At 66.7% G+C, this 20951-nt stretch overlaps 1 protein-coding gene across 1 annotated transcript; it reads right to left on the bottom strand.

The window, feature by feature from the left end:
* Positions 1 to 19: 19 nt before the first annotated feature.
* On the bottom strand, positions 20 to 19764 carry LOC120747891 (plasma membrane calcium-transporting ATPase 3-like; the record flags this gene model as incomplete). The annotated part of the gene is given in 21 exon segments (XM_040053941.1): positions 20 to 178; positions 904 to 1011; positions 2026 to 2237; positions 3881 to 4094; positions 5130 to 5321; positions 7019 to 7125; positions 7238 to 7325; positions 8218 to 8403; positions 9458 to 9692; positions 10176 to 10417; positions 10806 to 10907; positions 10909 to 11049; positions 12263 to 12477; positions 12735 to 12902; positions 12997 to 13038; positions 13579 to 13707; positions 13776 to 13901; positions 15451 to 15708; positions 16127 to 16324; positions 17099 to 17256; positions 19751 to 19764. Coding segments are annotated over 21 exon segments (3294 nt in total), but the record flags the coding sequence as incomplete, so codon positions are not given.
* Between the last annotated feature and the right edge of the window lie 1187 nt (positions 19765 to 20951).

Here is a 20951-nt window from a genome sequence, read left to right as displayed (position 1 = left end):
TTTTTGGGGGGGGTCTCACCTGTGTCTGGATGCGGCTCAAGCCCCTGACCCACAGCACCTTCCCCCGGCGCAGCTCGGCCGCGTCCAGCTCGTCGCGGTCATCGGGCTCGGAGCCCTCCGGCCACTGACCGCCCGAGGGGCCGGGGCACTGCGGCCCCCCCGGGACACACACCAGCACCTGCGGGGACGGGGGGGGCAGTGGGGACACCCCGGGGACACCCCAGGGACACCCCGGGGACAGTGGGGACACCCCAGGGACACCCCAGGGACAGTGGGGACACCCCAGGGACACACCCCAGGACATTTGGGGACAGGGGGGACAGGGGGGTCCCCCATGGGGTGGGGGTGTCCCCATAGGTCAGGGGGTTCTGTGGGGTGGGGTCCTGGGAGTTCCCCACGTTTGGGGGTCCTGTGGGTCAGGGGTCCCTTGGGTTGGGTTCCCGTGGGTCTGGGGTCTCTGGATGAGTGGGGATCCCCCAGGGAAGGGTCCCCTGGGTGGGGTTCCTGTGGGTCTGGGGTCCCTGTGCAGGGTTCCTGTGGGTCTGGGGTCCCTTGGGTTGGGTTCCCGTGGGTCTGGGGTCCCTTGGGTTGGGTTCCTGTGGGTCAGGGGTCTCTTGGGTTGGGTTCCCCTGGGTCAGGGGTCCCTTGGGTTGGGTTCCCATGGGTCTGGGGTCCCTTGGGTTGGGTTCCCATGGGTCTGGGGTCCCTTGGGTTGGGTTCCCGTGGGTCTGGGGTCCCTTGGGTGGGGTTCCCGTGGGTCTGGGGTCCCTGTGCGGGGTTCCCATGGGTCTGGGGTCCCTTGGGTGGGGTTCCCGTGGGTCTGGGGTCCCTGTGCGGGGTTCCCGTGGGTCCGGGGTCCCCCCAGGCGGGCGGGGGTCCCCTGGGGCGGGGGTCTCTCCGTACCTGGCCCCACACCAGCTCCCCCACGCCCACGAAGAGGCACCAGAGCCACTGCTCGGCGCTGAGGGGGGAGCAGCTGAACGGCTTCCCCCCGAACTGCACGATCAGCACCTGGGGGGCACGGGGGGCACGGGGGGCACGGGGGTCACACAGCCCCCCGGACACCCCACGGACACCCCCCGGACACCCCCCGTGTCCCCACAGTGTCCCCACAGTGTCTCCACAATGTCCCCTCGTCCCACCGAGGACGGTGGCGCTCAGGATGAGGAGGGGGCACGGATGACGTCCCCACGGCTGTGCCCACCCCCAAACCCTCACCCCAGGCTGCCAGGGCATCGTCCCCAGGTGTCCCCAGGTGTGCCCCAGGTGTGCCCCAGGTGTCCCCAGGTGTCCCCCAGGTGTCCCCAGGGTGTCTCCATGTGTCCTCTGGGTGTCTCCATGTGTCTCCCAGGTGTCCCCACGTGTCCCCAGGTGTCCCCAGGTGTCCCCAGGTGTTCCCAGGTGTCCCCCAGGTGCCCCCAGATGTTCCCACGTGTCCCCAGGTGTCCCCCAGGTGTCCTCACATGTCCCCAGGTGTTCCCAGGTGTCCCCAGGGTGTCCCCATGTGTCCGCCACATGTCCCCACATGTCCCCCAGGTGTCCCCCGGGTGTCCCCGTGTCCCACCTGGATGGCGAAGGTGCCCAGGACGATGACACGGATGATGGCACGTGTCCCTGCGTGTCCCCAGGGATCCTTCCCCACCCCAAACCCTCACCCCAGGCTACCAAGGCATTGTCCCCACGTGTCCCCAGGTGTCCCCAGGTGTCCTCTTGGTGTACCCATGTGTCTCCCAGGGTGTCCCCACGTGTCCCCCAGGTGTCCCCATGTGTTCTCTGGGTGTACTCATGTGTCTCCCAGGTGTCCCCACATGTCCCCAGGGTGTCCCCAGGTGTTCCCAGGTCTCCCCAGGGTGTCCCCATGTGTCCTCTTGGTGTACCCATGTGTCTCCCAGGTGTCCCCACGTGTCCCCATGTGTCTCCCAGGTGTCCCCGGGTGTCCCCACGAGTCCTCTGGGTGTACCCACGTGTCCCCTGTGTGTCCCCACGTGTCCCCACGTGTCCCCCGGGTGTCCCCAGGTGTCCCACCTGGACGGCGAAGGTGCCCAGGACGATGGCGCAGAAGATGGGGTTGGCGCAGACGCCCTCGAAGACGTTCCTCTCGCCGTGCAGCTTGCGCGCGTTGAGCTCGTTGAAGAGCTGCATCAGCACGAAGGTGTTGAAGATGATGGTGAAGTGCTCCGAGGGCGGCGCGTGCAGCGGGGCGGCGCGGCCGCTGTCGATGTCGAACAGCACCTCCCCTGGGGGACAGGGACAGGGGGACACCTCTGGGGACATGGGGACATGGGGACACCCACAGGGAGATGGGGACATGGGGACACCCACAGGGACATTGGGACACCTCTGGGGACATGGGGACAGGGACATGGGGACATTGGGGACACCCCTGGGGACAGCACTGCTCCAGGGGCGGCGCGGCCGCTGTCGATGTCGAACAGCACCTCCCCTGGGGGACAGGGACAGGGGGACAAGGACATGGGGACATGGGGACACCCACAGGGACATGGGGACGTGGGGACACCTCTGGGGACATGGGGACACCCACAGGGACATGGGGACATGGGGACAGCCCTGGGGACAGCACTGCTCCAGGGGCGGCGCGGCCGCTGTCGATGTCGAACAGCACCTCCCCTGGGGGACAGGGACAGGGGGACGTGGGGACACCCACAGAGACATGGGGACATGGGGACATGGGGACATGGGGACACCCACAGGGACATGGGGACAGCCCTGGGGACATGGGGACACCCCTGGGGACAGCACTGCTCCAGGGGCGGCGCGGCCGCTGTCGATGTCGAACAGCACCTCCCCTGGGGGACAGGGACAGGGGGACGTGGGGACACCTCTGGGGACATGGGGACACCCACAGGGACATGGGGACACCTCTGGGGACATGGGGACATGGGGACAGCCCTGGGGACAGCACTGCTCCAAGGGCGGCGCGGCCGCTGTCGATGTCGAACAGCACCTCCCCTGGGGGACAGGGACAGGGGGACATGGGGACAGCCCTGGGGACATCCCCAGGGACATGAGGACATGGGACACTTGTGTGGGACATGGCCATGACCTGTGTGACCCCTCCCACCATGTCCCCTGTGTCCCCATGACCTGTGTGACCCCTCCCACGATGTCCCCAGTGTCCCCAGTGTCCCCGATGTCCCCTGTCCGTGTCACTGACCGGCGAAGAGCAGCGTGAAGATGACCAGCAGCTGGTAGGCGGCGTGCCCCAGGATGTCCCACCGTGTCCCACCGTGTCCCATCGTGTCCCCATGACCTGTGTGACCCCTCCCACCATGTCCCCAGTGTCCCCAATGTCCCCTGTGTCCCCTGTCCGTGTCACTGACCAGCAAACAGCAGCGTGAAGATGACCAGCAGCTGGTAGGTGGTGTGGCCCAGGATGTCCCATTGTGTCCCATTGTGTCCCCATGACCTGTGTGACCCCTCCCACGATGTCCCCTGTGTCCCCATGACCTGTGTGACCCCTCCCACGATGTCCCCAGTGTCCCCAGTGTCCCCGATGTCCCCTGTCCGTGTCACTGACCGGCGAAGAGCAGCGTGAAGATGACCAGCAGCTGGTAGGCGGCGTGCCCCAGGATGTCCCACCATGTCCCACCATGTCCCCATGACCTGTGTGACCCCTCCCACCATGTCCCCATGTCCCCATGTCCCCTGTCCGTGTCACTGACCGGCGAAGAGCAGCGTGAAGATGACCAGCAGCTGGTAGGCGGCGTGCCCCAGGATGTCCCACCGTGTCCCACCATGTCCCCATGACCTATGTGACCCCTCCCACGATGTCCCCTGTGTCCCCATGACCTGTGTGACCCCTCCCACCATGTCCCCAGTGTCCCCAATGTCCCCGATGTCCCCTGTCCGTGTCACTGACCGGCGAAGAGCAGCGTGAAGATGACCAGCAGCTGGTAGGCGGCGTGCCCCAGGATGTTGCGCAGCATGGTGCCCGACACCAGCGGGTGGTCGCGGCCGTAGGGGCGGCGCAGCAGCAGCGCCTCGGTGGGCGGCTCCGTGGCCAGGGCCAGGGACGCCAAGGTGTCCATGATGAGGTTCACCCAGAGCATCTGCACCGCCTTCAGCGGCGAGTCCTGGGGACAGGTGGGCACAGGTGAGCTCAGGTGGGCACAGGTGAGCTCAGGTGGGCACAGGTGAGCTCAGGTGGGCACAGGTGGGCACAGCAGGACTGTGTGATTCACGCTCAGGTGACTCCACCTGCCCAGCTGAGTCCCCCCCCTAATGTCCCACCTGCCCAGGTGAGTCCAGGTGAGCTCACCTGGGTGCTGCAGGCACCGGTGAAGGCCACGATGACCCCTCACCATGTCCCACCTGCCCAGGTGAGCTCACCTGGGTGATGCAGGCGCCGGTGAAGGCCACGATGACCCCTGGCCATGTCCCCCCTGCCCAGGTGAGCTCACCTGCGTGCTGCAGGCGCCGATGAAGGCCATGATGACCCCTGGCCATGTCCCCCCTGCCCAGGTGAGTCCAGGTGAGCTCACCTGGGTGCTGCAGGCGCCGGTGAAGGCCACAATGACCCCTCACCATGTCCCCCCCGCCCAGGTGAGTCCAGGTGAGCTCACCTGGGTGATGCAGGCGCTATGAAGGCCACGATGACCCCTGGCCATGTCCCCCCCGCCCAGGTGAGTCCAGGTGAGCTCACCTGCGTGCTGCAGGCGCCGGTGAAGGCCACGATGACCCCTCACCATGTCCCCCCCGCCCAGGTGAGCTCACCTGGGTGATGCAGGCGCCGATGAAGGCCACGATGACCCCTGGCCATGTCCCCCCTGCCCAGGTGAGTCCAGGTGAGCTCACCTGGGTGCTGCAGGCGCCGGTGAAGGCCACAATGACCCCTCACCATGTCCCCCCCGCCCAGGTGAGTCCAGGTGAGCTCACCTGGGTGATGCAGGCGCTATGAAGGCCACGATGACCCCTGGCCATGTCCCCCCCGCCCAGGTGAGTCCAGGTGAGCTCACCTGCGTGCTGCAGGCGCCGGTGAAGGCCACGATGACCCCTCACCATGTCCCCCCCCGCCCAGGTGAGCTCACCTGGGTGATGCAGGCGCCGATGAAGGCCACGATGACCCCTGGCCATGTCCCCCCCGCCCAGGTGAGTCCAGGTGAGCTCACCTGGGTGATGCAGGCGCCGGTGAAGGCCACGATGACGGCCACCACGTTGACGGTCAGCTGGAACTGCAGGAACTTGGCGATGCTGTCGTAGACGTTGCGGCCCCACATGACGGCCTTGACGATGCTGGAGAAGTTGTCGTCCGTCAGGATGATGTCCGACGCCTCCTTGGCCACGTCCGTGCCCGCGATGCCCTTGGGGACACCCGCAGGTGACACACAGGTGACCCACAGGTGACCGTGGAAGGTCCCCAAGGTGACCCCAAGTGACCCCAGGTGACCACAGGTGACACACAGGTGACCATGGAAGGTCCCCAAGGTGACATCAAGTGACCCCAGGTGACCACAGGTGACACACAGGTGACCCACAGGTGACCGTGGAAGGTCCCCAAGGTGACATCAAGTGACCACGGGGGTGAGGAACCCCGTGGTAGATCCCCAAGGTGACCCCAAGGTGACCCCAAGTGACCACAGGGACAGGAAACCCCGTGGTAGATCCCCAAGGTGACCCCAAGTGACCCCAGGTGACCACAGGTGACCGTGGAAGGTCCCCAAGGTGACATCAAGTGACCCCAGGTGACCACAGGTGACACACAGGTGACCCACAGGTGACCGTGGAAGGTCCCCAAGGTGACATCAAGTGACCACGGGGGTGAGGAACCCCGTGGTAGATCCCCAAGGTGACCCCAGGTGACCACAGGTGACACACAGATGACCAGGGAAGGTCCCCAAGGTGACATCAAGTGACCCCAGGTGACACACAGGTGACACACAGGTGACCCACAGGTGACCGTGGAAGGTCCCCAAGGTGACATCAAGGTGACCACGGGGGTGAGGAACCCCATGGTAGATCCCCAAGGTGATTCCAGGTGACCCCCAAGTGACCACAGGGACAGGAAACCCCGTGGTAGATCCCCAAGGTGACCCCAAGTGACCCCAGGTGACCACAGGTGACCCACAGGTGACCATGGAAGGTCCCCAAGGTGACATCAAGTGACCATGGGGGTGAGGAACCCCGTGGTAGATCCCCAAGGTGACCCCAAGGTGACCCCAAGTGACCCCAGGTGACCCCAGGTGACACACAGGTGACCGTGGTAGGTCCCCAAGGTGACCCCAGGTGACCCCAGGTGACCCCAGGTGACACACAGGTGACCATGGAAGGTCCCCAAGGTGATTCCAGGTGACCCCCAAGTGACCACAGGGACAGGAAACCCCGTGGTAGATCCCCAAGGTGACCCCAAGTGACCTCTAGGTGACACCCCCCCCCCAAGTGACCTCTAGGTGACACCCCCCCCAGGTGACCTCTAGGTGACCCCCAGGTGACTCCCAGGTCTCGATATTTGGGGAGGGGGTCACAATATTTGGGGAAGGGTCCTGATATTGATTTGGGGTGGGGTCCCGATATTTGGGGCGGGGGTCCCGATTCCTGCTATCGATTTGGGGCAGGGTCCCGATAATGATTTGGGGCGGGGGTCCCAATTCCCGCTATTAATTTGGGGCGGGGTCCTGCAATTTGGGGCAGGGTCCCGATATTGATTTGGGGAGGGGGTCCCAATTCCCGCCATTAATTTGGGGCGGGGGTCCCGCTATTAATTTGGGGAGGGGGTCCCAATTCCTGCTATTAATTTGGGGCAGGGTCCCGATATTGATTTGGGGAGGGGGTCCCAATTCCCGCTATTGATTTGGGGCAGGGTCCCAATATTGATTTGGGGAGGGGGTCCCAATTCCCGCCATTAATTTGGGGCAGGGTCCCAATATTGATTTGGGGAGGGGGTCCCAATTCCCGCTATTAATTTGGGGCGGGGTCCCGATATTGATTTGGGGAGGGGGTCCCAATTCCCGCTATTAATTTGGGGCGGGGTCCCGCTATTAATTTGGGGAGGGGGCGTTACCATGGCGAATCCCACGTCGGCCTTTTTGAGGGCGGGGCCGTCGTTGGTGCCGTCGCCGGTGACGGCCACGACCTGGCGCTGGTCCCCGATGGTGCTGTCGATGATCCCTGGGGACGGGGGGGGGGGGCCGCGGGGGACCCTCCGGCAGCGCCCCCCCGGGACCCCCGAACCGCCACCCCCCCCCCCCGCCACCCCGGGGACCCCTCCCCAAATTCCCACCTTTGACCAAGGTGTGTTTGTCGGTGGGCGACGACCGCGCCAGGACCCTCAGCTTGGGCCACACCTTGTCCAGGCGCTCCTGCTCCACCTGGGGGGGTTTGGGGGGGGTGAGACCCCCGGGGACTCACCTGAGACCCCCCCCAGAGACCCCCAGAGACCCCCAGGGACCCCCGGGAACCCCTCAGGGTCACCTGAGCCACCCCAGAACATCCCCACGCACCTTGGCCAGGTGACCCTGCTCCACCTGAGGGTGGGTGAGACCCCCAGGGGACCCCCCCAGAGACCCCCCCCCAGTGATCCCAGTCCTTGTCCAGTGCCTCCCAGTGATCCCAGTCCTATTCCCAGTGATCCCAGTCCCATTCCCAGTGATCCCAATCTCAATCCCAGTGATCCCAGTCCCATTCCCAGTCCCTCCCAGTGCCCCCAGTCCCTCTCCCAGTCATCCCAGTCCCATTCCCAGTGATCCCAGTCCCATTCCCAGTGATCCCAGTCCCATTCCCAGTGATCCCAATCTCAATCCCAGTGATCCCAGTCCCATTCCCAGTGATCCCAATCTCAATCCCAGTGATCCCAGTCCCATTCCCAGTGATCCCAGTCCCATTCCCAGTGATCCCAGTCCCTCCCAGTGCCCCCAGTCCTTCTCCCAGTGATCCCAGTCCCATTCCCAGTGATCCCAGTCCCATTCCCAGTGATCCCAATCTCAATCCCAGTGATCCCAGTCCCTCTCCCAGTGATCCCAGTCCCATTCCCAGTGATCCCAGTCCCATTCCCAGTGATCCCAGTCCCTCTCCCAGTGATCCCAGTCCCATTCCCAGTCCCTCCCAGTGCCCCCAGTGATCCCACCTCGCCGCGGTCGTTGCGGATGCGCCGGTTGAAGTCCTTCCCCTCCAGGCACAGCCAGTGATCCCAGTGCCCCCAGTCCCTCTCCCAGTGATCCCAGTCCCATTCCCAGTCCCATTCCCAGTCCCCCCCAGTGCCACCTCGCCGCGGTCGTTGCGGATGCGCCGGTTGAAGTCCTTCCCCTCCAGGCACAGCCAGTCGCCGCCGCCCCCCGCGGGCAGGATCCCGCACTTGGCGGCGATGGCGCGCGCCGTGTCCAGGTTGTCGCCGGTCACCATCCGCACCGTGATCCCCGCGCGCTGGCACTTCCGGATGGCCTCGGGCACCTGCCACACGCGCGCCTGTCCCCGGGTGTCCCCCTGGGTGTCCCCCGGGTGTCCCCCGGGTGCCACCGTCCTGTCCCAGTGTCCCCTCAGCGTCCCCGTCCTGTCCCTGGTGTCCCCCGGGTGCCACCGTCCTGTCCCCAGTGTCCCCTCAGCATCCCCGTCCTGTCCCTGGTGTCCCCCATGTGTCCCCGTCCTGTCCCCCGTGTCCCTGCAGTGCCACCGTCCTGTCCCTGGGTGTCCCCTATGTGTCCCTGTCCTGTCCCTGGGCGTCCCCTATGTGTCCCTGTCCTGTCCCCAGTGTCCCCCGGGTGCCACCATCCTGTCCCCCCATGTCCTCGTTTACCCCCGTGTCCCCCCTGTCCCCATTGTTCCCTTTGTCCCAACGTCCCCTTATATCCCTCCATGTCCCCGTATCCCCATGACCCCCCCATGTCCCCTGTGTCCCCATTGCTCCTTTTGTCCCAATGTCCCCCTATGTCCCCGCCATGTCCCCATGTCCTCCCATCCCCATGTCCCCCATATCCCTGTGTCCCCCCATATCCCCATCTCCCCCCATGTCCCTCCATGTTCCCACCATGTCCCCATGTCCCCCCTGTGTCCCCATGTCACGATATCCCCATGTCCCCATATCCCTGTGTCCCCCCATGTCCCCATGCCCCCCATGTCCCCATGCCCCCCATGTCCCCCCACGTTCCCATATCCTCATGTCCCCCCATGTCCCTCCATGTTCCCACCACGGCCCCATGTCCCCATGTCCCCATGTCCCCATGTCCCCATGTTCCCCCCATGTCCCCATGTCCCCGTGTCCCCCCTGTGTCCCCATGTCATGATATCCCCATGTCCCCCCCCATGTCCCCCCATGTCCCTGTGCCCCCCCATTTCCCTCCACATCCCCGTGTCCCCCGAATGTCCCCCGGTGTCCCCCTGGTGTCCCCCCACGTCCCCCCATGTCCCCCGGTGTCCCCCCGGTGTCCCCCCATGTCCCCCGGTGTCCCCCCATGTCCCCCAGTGTCCCCCCGGTGTCCCCCCATGTCCCCCCGGTGTCCCCGCTCACCTCGGGCCGCACGGGGTCCTCGATGCCCACGATGGCGATGCAGGTGAGCTCCCCGACCACGGCGGCCTCGTCGTCCCAGGGGGGCGGCGGCCGGGGGGGGAAATCGCGGAAGGCGAGGGCGAGGGTCCGCAGCCCCCCCGCCGCCATCGGCTCCACCACGCGCCGCACCAGCTCCTCCCGCTCCGGCCCCCCCAGCGCCCGCGGGGAGCCCCCCGCGTCCAGGATGGAGGTGCACCTGCGGGGGGGGGGACACCTGGGGGTCAGGGGAGGGGGCTCAGGGGTCAGGGGAAGGGGCTCAGGGGTCAGGGATCAGGGGCTATGGGACCCCGGGACACCTGGGGGTCGGGGGGGGTCAGGTATGGGGGGGGTCCCAGGTGGGTCAGGGGGTCCCCCCGGGGTCGAGGATGGAGCTGCACCTGAACAGGTGGGGGACACTAAGGGGAGGGAGCTCTTGGAAGCCCCTTTTAGACTCCCCAGGTGTGTCCAGGTGTGCCCAGGTGTGCCCTCAAGTGCCCCCAGATACCCCTGGGTTTCCCTAGGTGTGCCCAGGTGTGCCCAGGTACCCACGTGTGTGTCCTCAGGTGCCCCCAGGTGTATCCCCAGCCGTGCCCATGTGCCCCAGGTACCCCCGTGTGTGTCCTCAGGTGCCCCCAGGTGCATCCCCAGCCATCCCCAGCCGTGCCCAGGTGTCCCCAGGTGCCCCCAGGTGCCCCCTCACCTGCGCAGCACCATCTCGGACGCCCCCTTGCACAGCAGGCGGTAGCCGCCCCCCGGCCGGCGCGTCACGGTGCTCATGGATTTGCGCTCCGAGTTGAAGGTGAACACCTTGACCAGGTGCTCCTCGGGCACCTGCGCCCGCTCGGCCTCGGGGTCGCGGCCCAGGGCCAGCGCCAGCCCCAGCAGGGCGCACTCGGTCTTGTTGCCCACGTGGCGAGGGAGGGCGCCGGGGGCTTCGGGGGGCTGCGGGCGACGGGGCGGGTGAAGGGTGGGGCAGGTGAAGGGTGGGGCAGGTGAAGGGTGGGGCAGGTGAAGGGTGGGGCAGGTGAATGGGGCAGGTGAATGGGGCAGGTACAAGGGGGGCACAGAGACCCCCGTTAGTGCCACAGCAGGGCCCAGGAGACCCCAACACCCCCCCCCCAAATAATGCCCCAGACCCCTCCCAGTGCTCCCAGTGCTCCCAGTTGCCCTCACCAGTATCTTACTGGCATAGGCGCTGTTGATGGCGATGGCCTGGACACATAACCCTCCCCAAATCCCACTCCAGACCCCCCAAACCCCCCCCCAAATCCCCCCCAAATTCACCCCTTAGACCCCTCCCAGTGATCCCAGTGCTCCCAGTTGCCCTCACCAGTATCTTGCTGGTGTAGGCGCTGTTGATGGCGATGGCCTGGGCCAGCAGGTCCAGCGTGGGGGGGGCCAGGGCGGCGGGGGCGGGGGGCTGGCCGAAGTGGGACCCCCCCCACGTAGGCCTGCACCACGGTCATGCGGTTGGTGGTCAGCGTGCCCGTCTTGTCCGAGCAGATGGCCGTGGCGTTGCCCATGGTCTCGCAGGCGTCCAGGTGCCGCACCAGGTTGTTGTCCTTCATCATTTTCTGGGGGGAGATCACGGGAATTTGGGGGAAAAGACGGAGGGGATTTGGGGGGAAAAGGGGGGGGGAAAAATTTGGGGGAAAGAAAAGGGGGGGGGGTGGAGGAATGGGAGCTGGTTGTTGTCCTTCGTCATTTTCTGGGGGGGGGAAACGAGACGTGGATGGACAAAACGGCCAGACGGATGGACAGATGGACAAATGGACATGGAGGGACAGACGGACAAATGGACATGGACGGGCAGATGGGCAGATGGACAAATGGACATGGACGGGCAGATGGACAAATGGACGTGGACGGACAGATGGACAAATGGACATGGACGGGCAGATGGACAAATGGACATGGACGGACAGATGGACAAATGGACATGGACGGGCAGATGGACAAATGGACGTGGACGGGCAGATGGACAAATGGACATGGATGGACAGATGGACAAATGGACATGGACGGGCAGATGGACAAATGGACGTGGACGGGCAGATGGACAAATGGACATGGACGGGCAGATGGACAAATGGACATGGATGGGCAGATGGACAAATGGACATGGATGGACAGGTGGACAAATGGACATGGACGGGCAGATGGACAAATGGACATGGATGGGCAGATGGACAAATGGACATGGATGGACAGGTGGACAAATGGACATGGACGGGCAGATGGACAAATGGACATGGATGGGCAGATGGACAAATGGACATGGATGGACAGGTGGACAAATGGACATGGACGGGCAGATGGACAAATGGACATGGACGGGCAGATGGACAAGTGGACATGGACGGGCAGATGGACAAATGGACATGGACGGGCAGATGGACAAGTGGACATGGACGGGCAGATGGACAAATGGACATGGACGGGCAGATGGACAAATGGACGTGGATGGGCAGATGGACGTGGAGGGACACGGAAGGACGGAGAGAAAGACGGACGAATGGACAGATGGACAAATGGACACGGAGGGACAAACGGCCAGACGGACAGGTGAACAGAGAGGGACGAATGGCCAGACGGACAGATGGACATGGAAGGAGAAATGGACAGATGGACAGGTGGACACAGAGGGACAAACGGCCACATGGACAGACAGACACAGATGGACAAATGGACAGATGGACAGACGGACACAGAGGGACAAACGGACAGATGGACACAGAGGGACAAACGGACAGACGGACAGATGGACAAGCGGCCGAAGGCGCCCACCTTGACGGAGTAGGCCAGCGAGATGGTGACGGCCAGCGGCAGCCCCTCGGGGACGGCCACCACCAGCACGGTGACGCCGATGATGAAGAACTTGACCCAGTACTGGACGTAGACCGGGGCGCACTCGGCCAGCCAGGGCCGGCCCTGCACCACGAAGGTCTCGATGACGAAGTAGAGCACGAGGATGATGACGGTGATGGCCGACATGGCCAGGCCTGCGCGGGCGGGGACGCCCTCAGGACGCGTCCCCGGTGTCCCCGACCCCGTGTCGCCCCGTTTGGGGACCCCCCCCCCAGACCCGGATGTGCGTGGTCAGTTTGAGCCGCGGCACCGATTTCTCCTCGGGGCCACCTCAGGGACGTGTCCCCGGCCCGTCCTCAGCGTCCCCACCCTCGGCGCTCGTCACCCCCCCCGGCTCAGGACGTGTCCCCAAGCCGCTGTCCCCCCCCGGTTTGGGGACCCCGGGCCGCACCTGCCTTGCCGATCTGCACGGCCAGCTGGGTCAGCTTGGCCTGGAGCACCGACTTCTCCTTCTTGGGGCCACCTCGGGGACGCGTCCCCGGCCCGTCCGCGCTGTCCCCTCCCTCGGCGCTCTTCAGCGGCTGCATCTCCATGGCCACCGCCCCGTCCTGCCGCTTGCCTGGGGACAGGGGACGTGGCAGGGGGACCACAGGGGACACGGGGACAGCAGGGGGGGCGCGGTTCGGGGTTGTCCCCACCCGACCCCAAAGCACCTTTGGGTTGTGGCGTGTCCACGGCGCCGTCCTGGGGCTTCCCTGCGGGACAAACGGGGGTGGGGACACCCCCAAAATGTCACCTGGTGGGGACAGGGAGAGCCCTGAGGGGGACAGGGGGCGGCGGTGGCGGCGGTGGCGGCGGGGTTGGGGGCGGGGAGTGGCAGTGGTGGCATCGCTGGGGACAGAGGGGGACAGAGGGGTCTGGAGACCTTGGGGACAAACTGGGACAGAGCCCATGGGGACAGAGGGGGACAGAGGGGGACAGAGGGGGGCAGAGGGGTCTGGAGACCTTGGGGACAAACTGGGACAGAGCCCAAGGGGACAGAGGGGGACAGAGGGGGACAGAGGGGTCTGGAGACCTTGGGGACAAACTGGGACAGAGCCCATGGAGACAGAGGGGGACAGAGGGGGACAGAGGGGGACAGAGGGGTCTGGAGACCTTGGGGACAAACTGGGACAGAGCCCATGGGGACAGAGGGGTCTGGAGCCCTCAGGGACATGGGAGGGACTTGGGGACAGAAGGTGACAGAGCCCACAGGGTCACCGGCCGCCCGCGGCGCCACCCGGGGCCGTCGTCACCTTTCCTGTCCCTGCCCTCGTCCTCGTCGTCGCCCGCGGCGCCCAGCAGGGTGAAGATGATGCCGCTCTGCGAGTTCACCCCCACGGCCGTCACCACCATCCTGCCCGAGCCCTCCATGACGTGGGTGCCTGGCGGGGACACGGCGGGTGACGGCGCCGTCCCCTCGGTGTCCCCGGCGTCCCCGAGCGTCCCTCACCCGAGAGCAGCAGCGGGTCCTTGTCCAGGGACTTGCGGACGTGGTCGCTCTCCCCGGTCAGGGCGCTCTCGTCGATCTTGAGGTCGTTGCCCTGGATCAGGACCCCGTCGGCCGGCAGGAGGTCACCTGGGGAGGGGACGGGGCCACCGCGGTGTCACCGCCGAGCTCGGGGGCGCCCTGGGGTGTCCCCAGGCCAGGAGTCGGGGCTGTGTCACCGCAGTGTCACCAGGACTTTGTGGGGTGTCCCCAAACCAGGACCTCGTGGTGTGTCCCAGTGTCCCCTGGGGTGTCCCCAAACCAGGACCTCGTGGTGTGTCCCAGTGTCCCCTGGGGTGTCCCCAAACCAGGCCGTGTCACCCGGGTGTGACCAGGACCTCGTGGTGTGTCCCAGTGTCCCCTGGGGTGTCCCCAAACCAGGCCGTGTCACCTGGGTGTGACCAGGACCTCGTGGTGTGTCCCAGTGTCCCCTGGGGTGTCCCCAAACCAGGACCTCGTGGTGTGTCCCAGTGTCCCCTGGGGTGTCCCCAAACCAGGCCGTGTCACCCGGGTGTGACCAGGACCTCGTGGTGTGTTCTGACGTGTCCCCTGGTGTGCCCTGGTGTGCCCAGGGGTGTGGGGACAAAGGAGGACACGGGGATGGCATCGGGATGGGGATGGTGACACAGGGGTGGGGACACGGGGACAGGGACAGGAATGGCATCGGGATGGGGATGGGAACAATGGAGTGGGGACAAGGGATGGCATCGGGACGGGGATGGTGACACAGGGACAGGGGATGGGGACACAGAGATGGGGACAGGGGATGGGGACAGGAGATGGCATCAGGATGGGGACACAGGGGTGGGCACAGGGGATGGCATTGGGATGGGGATGGTGACACAGGGACAGGGGATGGGGACACAGAGATGGGCACAGGAAATGGCATCAGGATGGGGACACAGGGCTGGGGACAGGGGGTGGCATTGGGATGGGGATGGTGACACAGGGACAGGGGATGGGGACACAGGGACAGGGGATGGGGACAGGGGATGGGGACAGGAGATGGCATCAGGATGGGGACACAGGGGTGGGGACACAGAGATGGGGACAGGGGATGGGGACAGGGGGTGGCATTGGGATGGGGATGGGGACACAGGGACTGGGACAGGAATGGCATCAGGATGGGGATGGTGACACAGGGACAGGGGATGGGGAAGGGGCACAGGGGTGGGGACACAGGGCTGGGCACAGGGGATGGCATTGGGATGGGGATGGTGACACAGGTCCCCGTGGCATTGGGATGGGGAAGGGACACAGGGCTGGGGACACAGAGATGGGGACAGGGGATGGGGACAGGAGATGGCATTGGGATGGAGATGGGGACACAGGGACAGGGGATGGTGACACAGGGACACAGGCGGTAGGGACACAGGGCTGGGCACAGGGGATGGCATCGGGATGGGGATGGTGACACAGGGACAGGGGATGGGGACAGGAGATGGCATCAGGATGGGGACACAGGGGTGGGGACACAGGGCTGGGCACAGGAGATGGCATTGGGATGGGGATGGTGACACAGGGACAGGGGACGGGGACAGGAGATGACATTGGGATGGAGATGGGGACACAGGGACAGGGGATGGGGACACAGAGATGGGCACACGAGACGGCGACACGGCGACGCTCGGCCACTCACCGTACTTGACCTGCACGACGTCCCCCACCACCAGGTCGGCCACGGGCACCTGCGCCAGGCGTCCCCCGCGCAGCACGGCCACGCGCTGCTCGCGCTCCAGGCGGCTCTGCAGCCCCCGGAACTGCCGCTCCTTGCTCCAGTCGTTGGACGCCGTCACCAGCACCACGCAGGCCACCGAGAGCAGGATGGCGGCGCCCTCGATCCAGCCCGCCTCCGCCTCGCCCTCGTCCTCCGCGCCCCCCGACGCCTGCCCGCACGCTGGGGACACGGCGGGGACCGAGGCGTCACACGCGCGTGGGGACACGCAGGGACGTGGGCAGCACGTATGGGGGACGAGTGGGGGGCAAGGGTGACACAGGTGAAAACGTGTGGGGACGTGGACAGCACACGTGGGGACCGAGGCGTCACGCGCGTGGGGACACGGGGGACTGAGCTGTCACACGTGGGGACGCGCGGGGGACACGGGTGACACAGCCAGGGACAGGGGGATGAGGATATAGGGACACGAGGACACAGCCAGGGGGACACTGGGATGGGGACACGGGGACACGGGGACACAGCCAGGGGGACAGGGGGACACTGGGATGAGGATACGGGGGATGTGGATGCGGGGACAGCAGATGGGGCACGGGGACACGGGGACACGGGGATGGGGACACGGGGACACGGGCGTCACCTTCATCGGCGGCGCCGGGGGGCGCGTAGAAGGACAGGCCGAGGGACACGAGCGCGGCCACCTCGAGGATGACCAGGGTGACGTCCTGCAGCGCCTCCCACACCAGCGCCGCGAAGCTCTTGGGGCGCCGCGGCGGGATCCAGTTCCGGCCGAACGTCCGGCGGCGCCGCTCCAGCCCCGGGGGACCCTCGGACAGCCCTGGGAACACGGGTGTCACCCCCAACAGCCACCCTGGGGACACCCCTGTCACCCTGACAGCCACCCTGGGGACACGGGTGTCACCCCCACAGCCACCCTGGGGACACCCCTGTCACCCTGACAGCCACCCTGGGGACAAGGGTGTCACCCCTAGAGCCACCCCGGGGACCCTCGGAGAGACCTGGGGACATGGGTGTCACCCCTACAGCCACCCTGGGGACACCCCTGTCACCCTGACAGCCACCCTGGAGACAAGGGTGTCACCCCTACAGCCACCCTGGGGACACCCCTGTCACCCTGACAGCCACCCTGGGGACAAGGGTGTCACCCCTAGAGCCACCCCGGGGACCCTCGGAGAGACCTGGGGACACGGGTGTCACCCCTAGAGCCACCCTGAGGACCCTCGGACAGCCCAGGGGACACGGGTGTCACCCCTAGAGCCATCCTAGGGACACCCCTGTCACCCCCACAGCCACCCTGGGGATACCCTTGTCACCCCTACGGCCACCCTGGGGACCCTTGGACCCTCAGGCAGGGGGCTTCTGGTAGGCCCTGGGGATCCCGGTGGGCTTTGGGGGGGTCCCGGTGGGTTTTGGGGGGGTCCCGGTGGGTTTTGGGGGGTCCCGGTGGGTTTTGGGGGTCCCAGTGGGGTTTGGGGGTCTCTGTGGGGTCCCGGTGGGTTTTGGGGGGGTCCCGGTGGGTTTTGGGGGGTCCCGGTGGGTTTTGGGGGTCCCGGTGGGTTTTGGGGGGTCCCGGGGGTCGGGGGGGCGTTACCGTCGGTGGGGGAGGTGCGCAGGCGGCGGCAGAGCCCCGGGACCCCCCCCAGGTCCCGCTGCAGCCTCAGCAGGGCCTCGGCGCCCCGGAGCTCCATCAGCGCCCGCAGCTCCGGCAGCCCCAGGCCGAAACCCCCCCCCGGCGTCCCCCATGGCGGCCTGGGGACAGGGACAGCCGTGGGGACGGGGACAGGGACAGGGGACAGGGACAGGGACAGGGGACAGGGACAGGGACAGGGGACAGCCGTGGGGACGGGGACAGGGACAGGGGACAGGGACAGGGACAGGGACAGGGACAGCCGTGGGGACGGGGACAGGGACAGGGGACAGGGACAGGGACAGGGGACAGCCGTGGGGACAGGGGACAGCACTGGGGGCAGTGCTGGGGACAGGGGGACAAAGATAGGGGCATGGCTGGGGACAGCAACGGGGACAGGGACACCGCTGGGGACAGGGGACAGCAACGGGGGCAGCGCTGGGGGCACGGGGACAAAGGCAGGGGCATGGCTGGGGACATGGGGACAGCGCTGGGGCCACCACCAGGGGTTTGGGGACAGGGCCGGGGATATGAGAACAGCGCTGGGGACAGCACTCAGGGTTTGGGGACAGCGCTGGGGGCACGGGGACAGCGCTGGGGACAGCACTCAGGGTTTGGGGACAGCGCTGGGGGCACGGGGACAGCGCTGGGGACAGCACTCAGGGTTTGGGGACAGCGCTGGGGACATGAGGACGGGCTGGGGACATGGCTGGGGGTTTGGGGACACATCAGAGCCGGGGGACACCGAACACAGCTTGGGGACAGCAGGAGGGACAGAAGCGGGGGGACATCGCTGGGGACAGGGCCAGCGCCACCGTCCCTCACCTGTCAGCGCTGGCGGGGCCTGGGGGGGGTCTCGCCGGGGGGGGGCCCGGCCGCCCCCCCTGCCCGGGCCACACCTGGGGACAGCGGGGACACCTGAGGGGACAGCGGGCACCGAGCCCCGCCCCCCCGGGGCTCCCGGGGGCACCGGCGACCACCAGCGACCCCCCATAATTCCCAGTCTCCCCCAGTGTCCCCAAGTAACTCCCAGTTCCTCCAAGTCCCATCCAGTCCTCCCCAGCAAATTCCAGTAACTCCCAGTTCCCCCCAATCCCTCCCAATCCCTTCTCTCCCCGCCCAAGCCACGCCCCTCCCGTCCATCCCGCGGTTCCAGCCAATCAGCGCCCCCGGGGAGGCGTGTCCGCGGCTGAGGCCCCGCCCCCGGCCCTGCGGCGGCGCGCGCGGACTGCGCCAAACGGGGGGCGTGGCCTCGGGGCGGGGGCGGGCACTCCCCGCCCATATATGGGCAAAGCCACGCCCCCCCACGCGGCGCAGCTGGGCACACGTGGGCTCCCAGCGCTCCCAGTAACCCCCGGCGACTCCCAGTTCGCCCAGGGAACCCCAGGAACCCCCAGTGCCCCCAGTAGCTCCCAGTAACTCCCAGTGCCCCCAGCAGCTCCCAGTTCACGCACTGAACCCCAGTAACCCTCAGTACCCCCAGTAAGTCCCAGTGTTCCCAGTAAGTCCCAGTGTCCCCAGTAGCTCCCAGCTCTCCCAGTGCTCCCAGTAACCCCCAGTTCACCCCAGTAACCCACAGTACCCTCAGTCACTCCCCGTTCCTCCAGTTCACCCCAGTAAATCCCAGTGCCCCCAGTAAGTCCCAACGTCCCCAGTAGCTCACAGCTCTCCCAGTGCTCCCAGTAACCCCCAGTTCACCCCAGTAACTCGCAGTGCCCCCCAGTAACTCCCCGTTCCTCCAGTTCGCCCCAGTAAATCCCAGTGCCCCCAGTAAGTCCTAGTGCTCCCAGTAACTCCCAGTTTGCCCCCATAACTCTCAGTGTCCCCAGTAGCTCACAGCCCTCCCAGTAACTCCCAGTAACTCCCAGTTCCTGCTCACACCTGTGCCTGACACACCTGGGCACACCTGTGCCTGACACCTGCACACGAGTGTGCCCCAACAACAGCTGCTCACACCTGGACACACCTGGCCCTGACACTCGGCCAACCCCGACACACCTGGGCACAGCTGGCCCTGTCACACCTGGTCGCCTCTGGCCCTGGCACCAGGACATCCCTGACACACCTGGGCACACCTGGGCACAGCTGGGCACAGCTGGTCACCCCTGTGCCCACCACACCTGGTCACAGCTGTCTCTGACACCTGGATACCTCTGTCACACCTGGTCGCCTCTGGCCCTGGCACCAGGACATCCCTGACACACCTGGGCACACCTGGGCACAGCTGGTCACCCCTGTGCCCACCACACCTGGTCACAGCTGTTCCCTGTCCCTCCTGGACACACCTGGCCCTGTCACACCTGCCCACAGCTGTCCCCACCACCCACGCCCACCCGTGTCCCGCCCCCTTTCCCCCCCCTCCCCGGGCTCACACCTGCACAGGTGCCCCCTCGCTCTCTCCCCCCATCCCCACGCACGCGTCCGCGCCCCCCAACCCCCCCCCAATCCCCCCTTTCCCCCTCCCCCCGCATCCTCCCCCCTCCCCCCTCCCGCAGCCCCGCGCGCTGCCCCCTCCCCCGCCCCTCCCCCGCTCCCCCCGAGCCCCCCCCCCCCGCCGGGGCCGCCCCCTCCCCGAGCCCCCCGAGCCCCCCCGGCCCCGCGGCCCCCCCCCGGTACCGGTCCCGGCCCATCGGTCCCGGCGCTGCGGCGCTGCCGGAGGCGCTGCGGGCCGGGGGCGGGGCCTGCGCGGGGGTGGGGCTGGGGATGGAGGCCACGCCCACGGGGTGGGGTGGGACACCCCCCCCCCAAAGCCCCCTCCGATGTCGTTGGTGGAGACCACAGGGGGCTGTCACCTCCTCTTTGTCACCTCCCCTGTGCCGCCTCCTGTGTGTGTCCCCCCTTTGTCACCCCCCTGTGTCCCCCCGTGTCCCCCTGTGTCACCCCCGTCCCCTCCTCGCTGTCACCCCCCACCCCCCCATGTCACCTGGGTGTCCCTGTCCCTGGAGGGGACACAGTGACACAGGGGGGGACACAGGGGACAGGGAGGACATGGGACCCAGGGGATGGGGGATGTGAGGGACAGAGGTTGTGGGGACACTGGGGACAGTGTCACTGCAGGGAAAAGCCCCCATCCCTATCCCTGTCCCTTTCCTGTCGCCAGCCCTGTCCCAGCCCTGGCCCTGTCCCCATCCCCGTCCCTGTCCCATCCCTGGCCCTGTCCCATCCCTGTCCCCATCCCTTCCCCGTTCCCATCCCTGTCCTTGTCCTCATCTTTGTCCCATCCCTTTCCCTGTCCCTTCCTTGTCCCCGACCCTGTCCCTCTCCCTGTCCCTGTCACGTCCCTATCCCTGTCCCCATCCCCATCCCTGTCCCCGTCCCATCCTTGTCCCCATCTCTGTCCCATCCTTGTCTCCATCCAAGTCCCTGTCCTTGTTCCTGTCCCTGTCCCCATCCCCGTCCCATCCTTGTCCCTGTCCCAATCCCTGTCCCTATCCCTATCCCCATCCCCATCCCTGTCCCCCCCTCCACGTGCCTTTTCCCGCCCCTTTCCCGCCCCTTCCCCGCCAATCACAGAGCGGCGCGCGCCCCTCCCGCCTTTTTTCACCAATCAGAACGCGCGAGAGGCGTGGCCGGGGTCGATGACATCACCTCCATTCAAATCACGCCCCCTTCGCCCAACCCCTGCTCCTGATTGGCCGCTTGGGGCAGAGTAGATTGACATCTCTATTGACCAATAGCAGAGCAGCGCGCAGCGGGAGCGCTTCCCATTGGCTGAGAGCTCGCTGGGGCGGGGCTGTCGCTCCCCGGGGTCCGGGGGGATTTGGGGGGACCCGGGGCGGGGAGGTGACACCCCCAGGGGCTGATGAGAACGGGGGGA

Source organism: Hirundo rustica, assembly GCF_015227805.2.
Source record: "Hirundo rustica isolate bHirRus1 chromosome 38 unlocalized genomic scaffold, bHirRus1.pri.v3 SUPER_38_unloc_5, whole genome shotgun sequence".
In the NCBI taxonomy this organism is placed as follows: Eukaryota; Metazoa; Chordata; class Aves; order Passeriformes; family Hirundinidae; genus Hirundo; species Hirundo rustica.
The sequence above is the reverse complement of the archived record's forward strand: the minus strand, read 5'-3'. Positions and strand labels throughout refer to the sequence as shown.